At 33.2% G+C, this 15,122-nt stretch overlaps 1 protein-coding gene and 1 pseudogene across 1 annotated transcript; one reads left to right on the top strand and one right to left on the bottom strand.

Moving 5' to 3' along the window:
- Positions 1-8,201: 8,201 nt before the first annotated feature.
- On the bottom strand, positions 8,202-11,444 carry LOC131653209 (pentatricopeptide repeat-containing protein At1g12300, mitochondrial-like; annotated as a pseudogene).
- A 2,884-nt stretch (positions 11,445-14,328) lies between these two features.
- Positions 14,329-15,122, top strand: LOC131650819 (serine/threonine protein phosphatase 2A 55 kDa regulatory subunit B beta isoform-like). Its single transcript, XM_058920532.1, has 4 exons — positions 14,329-14,492; positions 14,625-14,720; positions 14,814-14,933; positions 15,051-15,122. The coding sequence occupies exons 1-4, from the start codon at positions 14,355-14,357 to the stop codon at positions 15,120-15,122; spliced, it is 426 nt and encodes a 141-aa protein (XP_058776515.1). The 5' UTR covers positions 14,329-14,354.

Genomic DNA, 15,122 nt, shown 5'->3' with positions numbered 1-15,122 from the left:
CTCAAGTGAATTTTTTTTCTTTTTATTTTGTTGAGTTTCTCTTTTTGATATTTTGTTGTTTTTTTTATAATAATAACTTACTTATATCAGTTCATAATATATAATAATAATAAAGTTTTTTTAATAATAATAATAATAATAACAATATGCAAAACATGTAAATATAATATATACTCGTTGATATTTTGATAATAATTATATTAGCTCTTTTAGATATTTTGTTGTTTTTTTTATAATAATAACTTGCATGGAGTACATGTTGCTTACCATTAGTCATATTTTCTGTAGTACTTAACTGAAGCCTCCTTTTGTTACATCTTACAACATATACTCATAATACATGGAAACATGATTCATGCCTTCAACTTAATTTGATTCTCTTCCTTGGATGCTAGTTGAAAAAGATGATTTAGTTCCTTTGAGTCTTGCAACATTCATTTGGTACCATAACCATACCACCAATCAACATTCTGGTTCAATAACATTTGGGAATTGCTCAAGTTTGAAAGCACTTGCAAACATTCATCAAAAGTGACCAAGAAGCTTGATGGATTTAAGAGAGTAAATATCTAAAAATTTAAATGGAAAAAATCTTTTTTATTTTTAAATTATAGTAGCCCTCATCTCTCAATATACAGTTATTTCACACTGGGAACTATAAGCACAACTAAATACTTATTAGACTATACAATGAGTTCTTCAATTTATACACTTACCCTAGTTACCATGCAACAAAACGTAACAGATTTTTCTATAAAATTCAATTAAAATTTTCAAAAAATTTCATGGATGAATATAAAATGATTAGTGGTCAATTATATATAATAAAAAAAAAAGTATTTTTATGAAAATATTTTATGAACTGATGTAACAAAATGACTTGGTTGTGTGATTTTATCAGGGCAATTAAGGTTGTTTCCATAAGCTTTTTTATATATTTTTTATTGTATGAACTTTGAAGTTTAAGAAACAAAATTTAATGCTTATATTTTTGCTGTTTTTTTTTTGTGTTGATAAATCAGGTATCTTCTACGCACAACCGTTGAGACTAACCCTCGAGTCTGAAAAATTCTCCTTAAAGAGATTTAACATTTTTGTGTGCCTAAGACTGAGTTCGAATCCAAGATTTCTAGATAAGTTGGAAGAGATCTCTATCATTTTAACCGAGTGTTCTTGAGTTTAGCAGTTTTTCTTTGAAAACTTGTGGATGAATGTGTTTGTTCTTTCAATCCAAATTTATACATGCTTGTTATAATCGTCAGAAAATGCATCAATTGCATAGATGTATGGTATAAAAGGGCATGTTATTCAAACACATAAAGAGAAATGAAAACACTTGAAACGAGTTGGATCCCCTTTTTTTGTGTTGAGATCTTTGATCTCGAGTCATAATGCTTTGCACTACGTGACCATTTTCACATCATGACAATTAATTCATGAATTCTTGCTCAAACATAAGTATACAAATTCTGGAAAAAAAACTTGCATGTCAGGTAATAAATCTATGCCTTTTCACCAATAGGTGATTTTGTGATTGTTCTGCACTACTGTAAATGTTCACCATCATCCTTTAAGTGCTTTTCATTTCTGACAAAGAAGGATAAGGGAATTGAATACCCTTTGATTTGGTTTCTAAACTATTAATCTCTTTCGCACTTTGTCTTTGAACTAAACAAATATAGCAAATAGTCTCTAAACTATTGTCAATCCATTAAATTATTTCCTAGTTATTGTCTAATTCAGAGAATGATAGTTCAGGAAATAACTTATTATATTGAAAATAATTTAATAACTGTTTATAAAAATGTCTATAATTCAAGGATAAAATGGAAAATGATAGTTTTGGAACCATCTTGAAGGTTTTTTCTAAGAAACATTATTCTATACTAGGAAATGTTAAATAAGAGACAAGAAGAAATGGAAAATCTGATTCAGTAGCATGCTTCTACTCATGGCAGACAAAGATTTACATTTTAATGCAGATAAACGCTTTAACTTTGATGGAATGCCTTGAATTTCTCAGAGATACTTGCAACCATTTCGGAAGAGTTGTGAAATTATTCCTTGTCAGATCCAAATATTCCAACATTAACAAACCATGTTAGAATTAATGGAAGAAATTCATCTGACAGGTTACATTTTGAAAGTCCAAACATTTGTACATTTGAAGACACTTTCAAGCACAATTTATCATTTGGTTTTGGCGATAGACAACCTGAAGCATCTGTTGATAATTTTGGCTTCATGAGAATGCTATTTTGTAGTATGTGTTTTCCACGTGCCCATAATCTTACGAAGTCAAGTAAGATTTTGAAATGAAAATGGCAATTCTTGGATGGAAGTGTCCACAAAAAAAATGTATGTTAAATTGTCCATCTGTCCTAACATTTGGTTTATCCGTTATCAGACTTCACAGGATTCATATACAAGTGATAGATGCTCTTATTCATTTCTACAAGATATATTAAGTTGACGGTTTGACATACATTTATTATGATTATATGTTGCAGCAAAAGAAGGCTTCAGTTAAGCAACATATGTATGTTCCAAGTAAACTCCAAAAAACAGGAGAAAAGGAACTGATTGTGATATTGATCCACAGGTGTAGGTTTACAATTGTATATGGATCCAATCTTAAATTAGTGCAGACTATATTCAAGTTTTTATTCATTGCGCGGGCGCGCGCACACAATTTTATCAAGAAAACTGAATCTATTATAAATTTCTTAGGAAAACATACAATGAAGTAATAAATGAAACTCCAAACTATTGTCAAAAACTAATATGGTTTAATAATGACAATGATCAAGGCAGAATATTTAATACTAATCAGTATTATGCTTACAAAAAAGAAATACTTTCATGCTAAATGCTAGTTCTCTTGTTCAGTTGTGTGGTGTAGATCTGTATAGTCCCCTTATGTCCTTCACAACAAAAAATGCTCTGATTCTCCAATACTGTATAAAAGACAAAGATAAGAAACATTAAATTATCACTAAAAATAAATGTTTCTTTCTTTTCATAATGAAACAACAATAGTAATGCAGCTCTACACAAAGTAGAAAATCACAATTCTCCTCAAGCACGTGTACAATAATGAAGCATGGGTAATTGCTAAACAATGATGTACTTGTATCGGGAAAATATCTGGTACCGGTACTTGTCTGATACTCCGTTTTTTCTCATTATTTTGTTGTGACGGAAATTTGTGGCTTTCTCAAATTAACATAATAATATAATATTTAGTGTATTTGAGTTGTTTTATCGTGAAGTGAACAATTTAGTGTATTTGTGATGATTTCATTTTATCTCGCATCAACACCACCTTTTCAGTAGTCTGCTGGACAATTTCCGGTCCAAGTACAACACTCTTTTCAGATTCATACCAACCCAGAGGTGTTTTACACCTCCGAGTGTACAATGCTTTAAACGGTGTCATTCCAATGCTAGAATAAAAATTGTTATTATAAGTGAACTCGATCAATGGCAGATGATTATCCTAAGTAGAGGTGTTCGTGGTGCGGTTTGGACGGTTTTAACGGAAAAAATCATCCGAACCGCAAGAGAAAAAAATCGTGCGGTTTGATTTGGTTCGGTTGACTTTTAAAAAAAATCCGAACCAAACCAAACTAATGCGGTTTGGTTCGGTTCGGTTGGTTTGGTTTTTTACAAATATTTTATTGAGCCATACATACACATATAGATGATAACATAATTTTGTATTTAGACATTCATACACTATCAAATAACAACAAAACTCGTCATATTTTGACAACAATTTTCCATTTAATATGTAAAACTTTAATTAGACAAAAGTGAAATATTGAACATAAAATAATAGCATAAAACAATATAAAAATTATTATAATGAAAAGAAAAAAAATAGAAGAGACGAGAGATTAGTGAAGGTGAAAAAGAAAAAGAAAAAGAGTTGAGAGATTAGAGAAGATGTGCGATAAAAACGAAACTGAAATACGGAACATTTACATAAAAATGAGAAGGTGAAAAAGAAAGAATATAAGAGAGTAGATATTATAGAAGAAGAATGAATATGTATGTGGCAAAGAAGGTGCGATAATGTTATTAGAGATTTGAGAAGATCGAGACTGAAATTATATATGTAAGGATGAGAAAATTGTTCGTAATCATAAGGCTAAGGTATTATAGGTTTAAGTTTGGGTTGGATGTGAGTTAAGTAAAAGTTAGGTTGTAATATAATGCGGTTTGATTCGGTTTGGTTCGGTTTACAAAATACAAACCGTAAACCGAAGCAAACAGTGCGGTTTTGTTAATAGATGACCCAAACTAATCCAAACCAAATGCGGTTTTTTGCGGTTTCGGTTTGGTTTGGTTTGGTTTGCGATTTTCTATTGGGTTAGTTTGATTTTGAACACCCCTAATCCTAAGTACCTCGTTGTTCGAGTTCACAAGCCCTCAACAAGTCCTTCAATGACTGAATAGTTCTTTCTGTCTGACCACTAGTCTACGGATGATAAGCAGAACTGAATCTCAGCGTAGGAGCTAAAGCTTCCAGCAAACTTCCCCAAAATCTGGATGTGAACTGTGGGTCTCTATCGGAAACTATACTCGACGGGACACCATGTAACTTCACAATTACCCTGATATAAATCTCAACCAACTTCTTTGTTAACTCTCTGAAGCTCTCTTCACAATGAATATCCCACACATAGGCGTGACCCTTTCGAGTCAACTGAGTTAACAGAAGGGCTAAATTTGAGAACCCATAGATAAACCTACGATAATAACCTGTCAACCCCATGAAACTTCTGACCTTTATAACCGATTTAGGAGCCTCCCAATGTAGCACTACGTCTACTTTGGATGGATCCACTCCAATGACATTACCAGAAATAACATGCACGAAGAAACCCACCTCTTGCAACCAGAACTCACACTTTAATAACTTCGCAAACAACTTATTCTCTTTTAACACCTGTAATACAATCCTCAAATGCTCTGCATGTTCTTCATTCGATTTAGAATAAATAAGAATATCGTCGATAAAGACTACGACAAACTGATCAAGATAAGGATGAAAAATATGATCAGAATTTCACAAGTTCCTCGAACCTGACAGCATACTCAGCAACAGTAGAATTCCCAAATTTTTAGATTCACAAGTAATGAAACTTCCCAAAAAGTTGCAGAAAAATTAAGTATTTTTTACTCTACCTTATTTCAATATTAAAAATAGGTCTTCACATCTATTTAAACTGATGCTCTGTGTCCCCCAATTATAAATGTCCAAGCATCAAATTATCTTAATTCTATTCATTTACATCTTGGATTTTCCAGCCTATTGCAAGGAGATACAGTATAATATATCTTGTTAAAATGAACTTAAAACTACACTTCTAAATTTAAACAAGGGGGAACAAACCTTTAATTTTGATTCACTTCACTTCCTATTCAATCTTTCATCACCTAATCAAAATTTTAGATTGATTTTTATCTAGGTTCATATATAAACAAATTTAAACCAAAATTTAAGATAAGTGAGTACTCATTCAAAATTGCAAAAGCAGCAATATAGAAAATAGAACCATTGGTTCTAGAAAAGCATTCAAGTTCTAAACTATAAGTCTTGTTACTAGTGATCAAAGAATTTGAAGACCACAATTATATAGAGAATGCAGCTTTCATTCGACCCAGTAATTTAATGTAGCCACAAGAATAATTGAAGTCATTCTCATTCTCAGCTTACTTCATTTAGGTGCCAAAGTTTGTGTACAATTCAGGTTTTAGAAATTCAATCTTAAATTTATCATTCTAAAAGAGTTAAATTTTTGTAAGATTAAAATTATTATTATGCAGGAGTATTATAATGAAAAAAGAAAGTTACCTACTATGTGCCTATTCATTTTAGTTGCAAAGATAGGACCAACAAGAAAAATCTAAACCATTTTCCTACGACCAATACCTCTTCATGTCCAAATGAATTTAAAACTACACCTCTCTTTCAAACCACAGTTCTAAATTAAGGTCCACAGCCGCATTTGCAACCCAATCGCGATATAAAGGTTATGCAACAAAGGCATCAGTAATGCATTTGTGGTCGTATTTGTCAGCATTTTTATTCAATATCATAGTGTTAGGAACCCAATTCAAGCGATAAAAGAAATATAATATTAATGATAAAAGGTAACTATTAATGAGAATAAATTCCCTATAATCCAATGGCAAATCTCCTCAAAGGAAGAAGAAACCCTCCCCTTGCCCAATCCTAACGTTATAATACAAATGATACTGAATAATTCCACTATTTCCCTTTCACATACCTCATATACTCCCCCTTCACGTGTAACTTCCCCACTCGATCTAACCAACTCACGTGTAACTTCCCCACTCGCTCTAACCAACTTGCCAACTCAGCACTTCCCCACTCCATCTAGGCCTCTTTCTCTTAATGGGTCCTATTAAAGCCACCCTCTTATTAACAACCTTGTCCCCAAGGTTGGAAGTGGTCTCTATTCCTCTTCTTGATGCTAGGAGTAGTCATTGAAGAACCGAGGCCGACATCATTTGCACCCAAAAGCTTGAGGACCAAAACTTTCCTCTATCATAAATCAAATTAAGCAAACTATAGATGGAGGGAAAATTTCTCCATATAACTCTTCTTGTGCCAGTGTAGTGGAAGATCAAGTGTCTTACTCTGGGGTGGCTGTTGCGAGTTTGACGCACTAGCTTCAAACATTTGACCACTCCACACAATTTCAACCCCATTGCATTTAGAAGACATGCTGCAATTACTTTCTACTACAAGCAGAGAGACAAATGTCTCATCAATCACAGCTTTGGTTAAGAGAACAACAATGTTGAGTTCAAAGTTTGGTTCATAATACTAAAATCATTCTTCCATGTAGTTACATTCACAGTCTTCCCTTTGTGCTCAATTAAAAACTGGCTACCATAATGTCTTTTAAAAATTCCACCTTCGCAATTAGAGAAATCATAACTTACCTGATTCACCAGCCAAGCAACATGCAAAGACCAAGTTCATAGGAACCACAGAATGTAAATTGAGCCAGCCTGTATGCATTTCCCCAAATTTATCTCTTCCAACAGCAAGTTGCAGTAGAGTTTCAAGGTTGGAGGTGAGAAGACTAAGGTCAATCATTTCCATTTTTGAATTAAGGGTTGAAATAGTCCCAATGTTGGTTACAATTCTTGTGGTTTTGCTAGGAAAACCTTCCAGATTACTAGCTAAACCAAATATGGACTGCAAAACAGTAGTGGAAGCAGAGAAAACAATGTTGAAAACCGAGACAATCAGCCAAACTCCAGTTCCAGTGTGTCTATGCACCCACTTGTTACTTTTTTGGATAACTTGGATATGGTAATTTGCAAGAACATGTATCCAAGTTTGCCACTTGACCTTTGATGCCTTGTTACTTGTAAAATAGGAAATGCCTATGACAGTAAAATAGTAATCTAAAACTGCTTCCACTCTTGCAGCTATGGTCTTCTCTTCACCTACCAATTCTGTATAGTTAAAATCTTTGAATTCAGGAAATGCATAAGATATTGCTTACCTACTCCGAACCCATATTTTCCGGTCATCCAAAAGGACCAATTCATGGTAACATTTACAGCACGATAAAAGACAATGAAACATAATAAACACATTAAGATTGCTACCAACTATGGAGTTTCTAGGCACTTGCCCACATGAACAGTCCGCATCACATGGAAACATAATAATAAGTTCAGTGTCATCCATTGGCCAAGGAGAAGACCATTAAATAATTGAGTTGACACTGCAATAATCATAAAATTAAGCAGCTCTATGTGTAGGAGAAACCTGTTGGAACTAACCTCTATTGATGTTATAAGGTTCAATACCTTTTGCACAATATGAACTACACTACCTTGATTTGATAAATTATCCATTTTGCTGATATTTTCCCATTTTCCTGCAGCTGCGTTATTAAACACAGAGCCATGCCCACACAATGTTTTTTCCCCACACAATGTTTTTTCCCCAAGTGCTTAAAAGATTCCCTGCAGATGCTTGGTTGATCAATCCCAATAATTAGGGAATTCCTATGGTTAGTACTATCAGGAAACATCAGGTTGCCTTTAACTTTTGAATGTGACTTACTTCCATATGCGATATTAATATTTATATTTAACAAAGCACAAAAAAGTGAATTAACATGTAAATACAGGCTGCTGAGTAATTGGTGACAAAATACAAATATCATAAATCTGCAATATAACATGAGTTATTGACTTTATTGTATCAAAGAACAATTAAAATACAATTGCATGGCCTCAATCATTGCTTCCATTTAAAATGAACCTATGAATACAAAGGTAAATGAAATATATATACTGCAAACATGAGGCCAGCATACCTCACTCATTGCAGAAACAGCGGGCCAGCCCCTTGCTACTCCTTGGCATGAATACTGCAAACATGAGGCCAGCATACCTCACTCATTGCAGAAACAGCGGGCCAGCCCCTTGCTACTCCTTGGCATGATTTGTCTAAAGGGTCCCCACAGATTGAGTTTGGTTGGAGCAATATTGCAACCAGACCTTCTTAAACTGTAATTATTCAGTAGACACATGTTTAGATCCTTCATTCCCTATTTTTCTTTCAAGTCTTAGGAATGTGCCTAAACTATAAACACCTTGCACACGGTGTTGACTGTATTTTTTTACAAATAGACTAAATAATGTTTGTAAATTTACAAACACTCTGAGAAATGACTACTGGATTTCTCCCAAATCTAATGCTACCAACGTAACAAACTTTTCCACACCATCTCTCTCTAACTCTGCCACATATTTATATTATCATTCTCCATACTTAACTACCTCCATCTCACCCTTCCTCACTCATTACCTCACAACTCATATTTTCATTCTAGATTAGGCTTTCAATATTTAAAGGCTGCTATTGGTCTATTGACTACTACAGGACTAAATGAATCATCCTTTAGGGCTGTCATTGGTCTATGGGTCATGACTCATATTTTCTATTTTTGAAGGTATTGGCTATAGGTGTAAAAACAAAATAACAAAAGCCTCTTTTCTCATTAGGTGAAGCAACTGCATATATGAAATGATGAAATAACGCTGAAACATAAATTAAAAAAATTATAAAAAAAAAAAGAGTATGAAAAGAAATATATTTATAAGGATATTGTAGGAAATACATGATACAAGCCATAATAAGTTCCTATATTAATAAGGATATTGTAGGAAATACAATAAGTTATATTTCTCTAAATTTAGAAACATGAAAAATTCAAAAGAAAGCCCGTTTTCAACATGTTTTTAAACTGTAAATCTCAACATGTACTCCATTTAAGGAATCAACAATACTTCTGAAAAAGAAGAATGGTAAATCCAGCAAGTTGAATTTTAAGTCAATCTTCTGGAACTGTAGAAAGTGTAGTACAATTTGTAAAATCCCAACACAACAATATTTTCAAGACAACACCAACTATTATAGTATAATTCTACAACTTCCTCTTAAGTTTAAACTCATTGATCTCTCGGTTTTTACCGTATAAATATACTCAACAAAAGAAACATGAATAATATAAGTTTGTTTCTCATTAGGCGATGTAACTACCAAAACTAAATAATGTCATAAAAATCAAATATATTTTCAAAAGAAATATGTGTAACAAGTGATCTGTTTACCTAATTTCAATCTTCCAGAAGACCTCTCGCAATCATTTCACGAAGAAGTTTCTCTGCCTTATCATTTTCACCTTTATCAAATAGTGAACGGACGATTATTTCATAAGTTACAGCATTTGGAACACATCCATTGTCTTTCATTTTTGACAGCAACGCCAACGCTTCATCAAACAAACCCTTGCCACACAACCCTTGGATCATAACGGTATAAGTATAGACATTTAGATTGTAGCCTTTGATTAAAAGATCTTGAAAAACCTCTTGTGCATTCTTAAGCCTTCCACTTTGGCACAGTCCATTAATAAGAATATTATATGTACACAAATTCGGTTGAATACCTTGGTCTTTAAATTTTCTTAACAACGCAATTGCCTCTCCAACATGATACTTTTTGCATAAACCACCCAATATAGAATTGTAGGTAATTATATCAGGTAGTTGATCTCTTTCGCACATCTCATGAAGAAGCTCCTGAGCATGAGATTCTCCCTGATTTGCATAAGCCATCAATAAGAGAACTATAAGTTATAGTATCGGCAATAATTTTTCTACGACACATTTCTTTGAAAAGACCCATAGCTTCATCAACCATTTGAATCTTACACAGTCCATTGATCATGATAGTGTAGCTCCGAACATCCGCACTCACTCCTCTTTGGGTCATAGTGTTGAATATATCCATGGCCTTATTCACTTTTTTCACTAGGCAATATCCATCCATCAAAGAGCTATAAGTAACAATGTCAGGTATTACATCTTTTTTCATCATCAAAGAAAACACATTTTTGGCTTCTTTCACCTTTCCTTCCTTACAAAATGCATCAACCAATATATTAAAGGTATAGACATTGGGGTTGATGTTTTCCAAAATCATGTTATTAAACAAAGCAATTGCCGCTTCCAATTTACCAACAATGCAAAAGCCACTAATTAAAGCAGTGTAAGTGACAACATTGGGAGAAATTCTCTTAGCAAGCATTTCAAAATATAAATCAAAAGCTTCATTGACAAGTTTATCTTTGCACATACTATCAATAATTGTGCTGTACATTACCACATCAGGCTGAACCAATTTCCCATCAACTTGTCTCAGCAATTGCAAGGCAGCTCGTGTTTCTCCGACTTTACATAATCCGTTGATAAGTGTCCCATAACTAACTAGGTTGAGATGAAATCCCAACGCTACCACCTTATCATGAAACTGCAATGCTTGATGGAGTTGACCTTTGAGACAGAGACCCTTGATGATTGTAGTCAAAGTTACGGCATTTGGGTGAAAACCCTTCTTAAGAATGTTGGCAAATACAGAAAAAGAAAGAGAATTATGACCCATTTGACAAAAGCAATTGATCAAGATGCTCAATGTGACTAAGTTTGAAGCAATTCCCATTAGTTCCATTTGTCGATGAAGTGAGGCGGCAGTGGAATAATGGTTGGCCTTGACAAGGGAACCTAAAATCTTACCAAAATGGATGATGGGTGGGGTAGGATTCTGATGGAGCAAGCGATTGAATGAAGAAACAAGAATGTGTTCGTCTTCTTCTTCACGTAATCGAGAGTACATCTTCCTCGGAATGAATTTAGGGTTTGGATGTCGAAAATTGGGAATGAAAAGAGAGAAAACAACGCATCTCGAATTGGGAAACGACATTGCAATGAAATGGATATCAGAATGAAAACAATGCTTGATGGATCTGAAATGAATATGAATTTAGGGTTTGGGTGTCCTATCTAATTGCATTTTTATCAACTTGTTTTAGGTTCTATGAAATTAAATAAAACTAGTGTGTATACCGTGCAAGGAATAGATTTAAATTTAGTATGTATATCTCTTTCAAACACACATCTACCTATAATCTACCTATCTATCTATCTATCTATCTACCTATCTACCTATAATATAAGAAAATTTACTGTTCTAGATTTCTCAAAAATACCCTTTGATTAACTTAGTCTAAAGAAATAATTTTGGGGCAAAAAAAGTATTTTTCTTATTTACATAGTTATAGTAATAATAACAATTAAGTTTTTGTCAGCCAAATTTATTTTTTCCAAACTGCTTTTCTCCTCTACACGACAATCTAACGCACGTTTATCAAATTTATTTTTCCAAAACCTCTTTTCTCCTTTACGACTAATCAAATCCATGCTCTTCCCCAAAAACAAGTTGTTCTGCCTTTCAAAGCAATCCAAAACACACACGCAACAGTCTATTCTCTCTCATCAGAACCACCTTTCTCTTCTCATTCCTCACTCTTCAACTCAACCTTCAGCTTTGTTCTTCTTCTTCTACTTTTGATTCTCAAACACCTTAAGCATTTTCGATTTTTACCATTCCAAAATCCTCTCTATTTTTCGAACTACAACTATGTTTTTCACTCTTGCTTTTGTTTTAGATTGGACTCTGCGTGTTTGATTTTAACGAATCATTCTTTTGTTTTTTAGGTTATTCAAGTGTCATATATTGCTTTGTAGCTAAGTTCTTCGTCAACTGAAGTATGGAGGTTTCTAGGAATCTTGATAGAGATAAGTTTATGGGTTTCAATCTTTCGTTCAAAAATGTGAAAAAAGGTATGAATTTTGATGAATGTAAGACAATGGGTTCAAGAACGGGGTTGTTTTGAATGTAAGACAATGGGTTGAAGAATGAGAAAGTTAGGGTTTTGATTTTCTTGGTGTTGATAATGAAAAGGGGATAATTTGTAGTTGGTGTTGATAATGAAAAAGGGATAATTTGTAGTTAGGGTTTTTATAATAGAAAATTGGTTTGATGACTTTGAGTGATGATATGTTATTTTCTATGTATTATGTTTATATTGATTTTATATCTAAAAGCATGTACTGGTTTTAAATTGAAGAATCAGATGTTTTTAGAATAATTATTTAACTGAGATTGATGTTGTACCTATAATCAGTGTTCTTTTTTTGTTTTGAACTTACATTGTTTGTAATATATATAGCATTTAGGTTGAATATTTATTGGATTTTTCTATTGTTTTCAGGTTCAATCATTTGGTCCTGGTTTGAACTCAAATTTTTATGTGTATAAGCACTAGAGTTTATAGAGTTTAGTCCTGGTACGCAGGTTTCTAATGTACACTACTAGATTTGTTTTCACTGCAACGTCAAACTCGTGTGGGATGTACGTTTCTGATAACTCAATTCACTCTCTTAACTGTTGATTTCTTTTCATTTGCAGAGGGCAGTGTCAACAATTCATCCTTAAGGAGAGTGCTAACTTCTTTAGATGAACTGAATTAGATGCAGAGGGCAGTGTGATGCAGAGGACAGTGTCAACAATTTTTACTGATTTAGATGAGTTGGTGTTAAATTAGTTATCTTTGGTTTGTTGTGTGCTAACTGCTAAGTTATACTTTGAAACTATCTTTGCAATATCTATGGAGACTCATTTGGCCTTAATTTTTAGCTTATTAAGAAAGTCTTATTTGTTTCAGGTCCATTTGTGAAAAAACCAGGTGGCATAGCTGAAGAATTTGAATAAAATGATATTTTCTGAGATATACTATTGACTACACTGACTTCAATGCCGTAACATCATTGTTTTACCTGTCACTAATTCTTCTTGGTTGGCAAAGTCTGGCTTCAGATTGTACTTGACAGTAGTGTATCTAAGATAATCTTGGTGTTGGCAATCTAAAGTTTCACAATCTTTAGATTTTAATTTAGAATTATCATTGAAGCTTGTACTTTTCATGTTTAATTTGTGTGTAGTTTAGATATGTTCAGTTATTTATATTCTATCCATGCCTCTGATCTATTTAGTGTATTCATCATGGAAGTGAGAATTTTGTGATTTCGTTTACTGATTTGTTTTGTTTTGTTTTGTTTTTCTGTCAGTTACCACCATGTGTTTGATGATGTTTGATAACACGAGGTTCTTTGGTTCCCATGGAGAAGGAGATATTTTTATCAGGCAAATCAAACCAAATATGGTGGTTGAGGATGATTATAGTGATGGAGAAAGAGATTTAGATAGCTTGAGCGAAGGATGTGGAGGGACAAAAGGCGTCTGAAGCGATTGAGAGAACAAACCAAGGCTAAAGAAGGGATTGATGCAGCGAAGGTGAGGCAGACTCAAGAACATGCAAGGATGAAAAAGATGTCAAAAAATCAAGAACAGACAATGAGGAAAAAGATGTCAAGAGCTCAGGATGAAGTATTCAAGTACAAACCAAGGTTAAATAAGAAATTTGTGATACTGCAATATTAAATTAAGTTATAAGATGATAATAATAGAGTTGATTAAATAAACAAATATTCTACAATATATTATAAGTAGAAAATATGTAATTTAATTTGTATAAGTATGTGTATATCATATATGTGAGTTCATATGTATAATGTACTCACATGTACTATAATTAATAAATCGTGAGGGGATAAGTTCCAGTCATGTTAAGAAAAATTAAGATATATATTGTGTCACATTGTTTTATCATTAAACACTGTCCCCCATATTATTAGGTGGTTATACATTTTGGCTTTGCTCCCTGCTCTTGTACTTTGTTGTAATCGATGCTTTTCACTTTAATGTAAAATGCGATATATTGTTGTAATCTATGCCTTTCACTTTGATGCAAGTCATGTGTTTTTGTGGCACTATCTGTTTTATGGGAAATGAAAGATGAGAAAAGAGCACAAGTCTTTTCTATTTTATGGAGTTGTACTCTTACAACTTTGTTTCCACAATGGACATAATTTCTGCTATTGAATTTGACAAGTCTGGTGATCATCTTGCTACCGGTGATCGCGGTGGTCGAGTAGTTCTCTTTGAACGGACAGATTCAAAAGATGTAAGTCTGATTTTTTGCTTCTCTTGTTTTATTTATTTATTTTCAAACAAATGTATCAACTTAGTTTTGAATGAATCCTTGTAACCAACTTGGTATAGTTACTATCTATGTATTTATTATGTAATTTAGCAGCATGGATCAAGAAAGGATTTGGAAAGTACCGACTATTCTAATAGTCGACATCCTGAATTCAGATATAAAACCGAGTTTCAGAGTCACGAGCCTGAGGTAATTTTTTATCACCAGGCACCCGTTAATGCTGCTAAAACTATCCGTGGCTCAGAAATTTTGATGTATATAATACAATGATTGTTGTTTCAGTTTTACTATCTTAAGAGCTTGGAAATCGAAGAGAAAATTAACAAAATCAAATGGTGCCAAACAGCTAATGGTTCTGTATTCCTCCTATCTACAAATGACAAAACAATCAAATTTTGGAAGGTATGATGAAACGAATGCACACCCTTGACATGCTGAGTGTTAGTTTTTGAATGAATTCATATGAATCATTTGTCTCCTACGACGCTTATTCTTATCGTCTTTATCTGAGTTGAACAGGTTCAAGAAAAGAATGTGAAGAAAATTTCTGACATGAATATTGACCCTTCAAAAGCAAATGGAAATGGATAA

The sequence above is a fragment of the Vicia villosa genome, linkage group LG2, assembly GCF_029867415.1.
Source record: "Vicia villosa cultivar HV-30 ecotype Madison, WI linkage group LG2, Vvil1.0, whole genome shotgun sequence".
Classification (NCBI taxonomy): Eukaryota; Viridiplantae; Streptophyta; class Magnoliopsida; order Fabales; family Fabaceae; genus Vicia; species Vicia villosa.
This window is presented reverse-complemented; position numbering and strand designations above follow the sequence as displayed.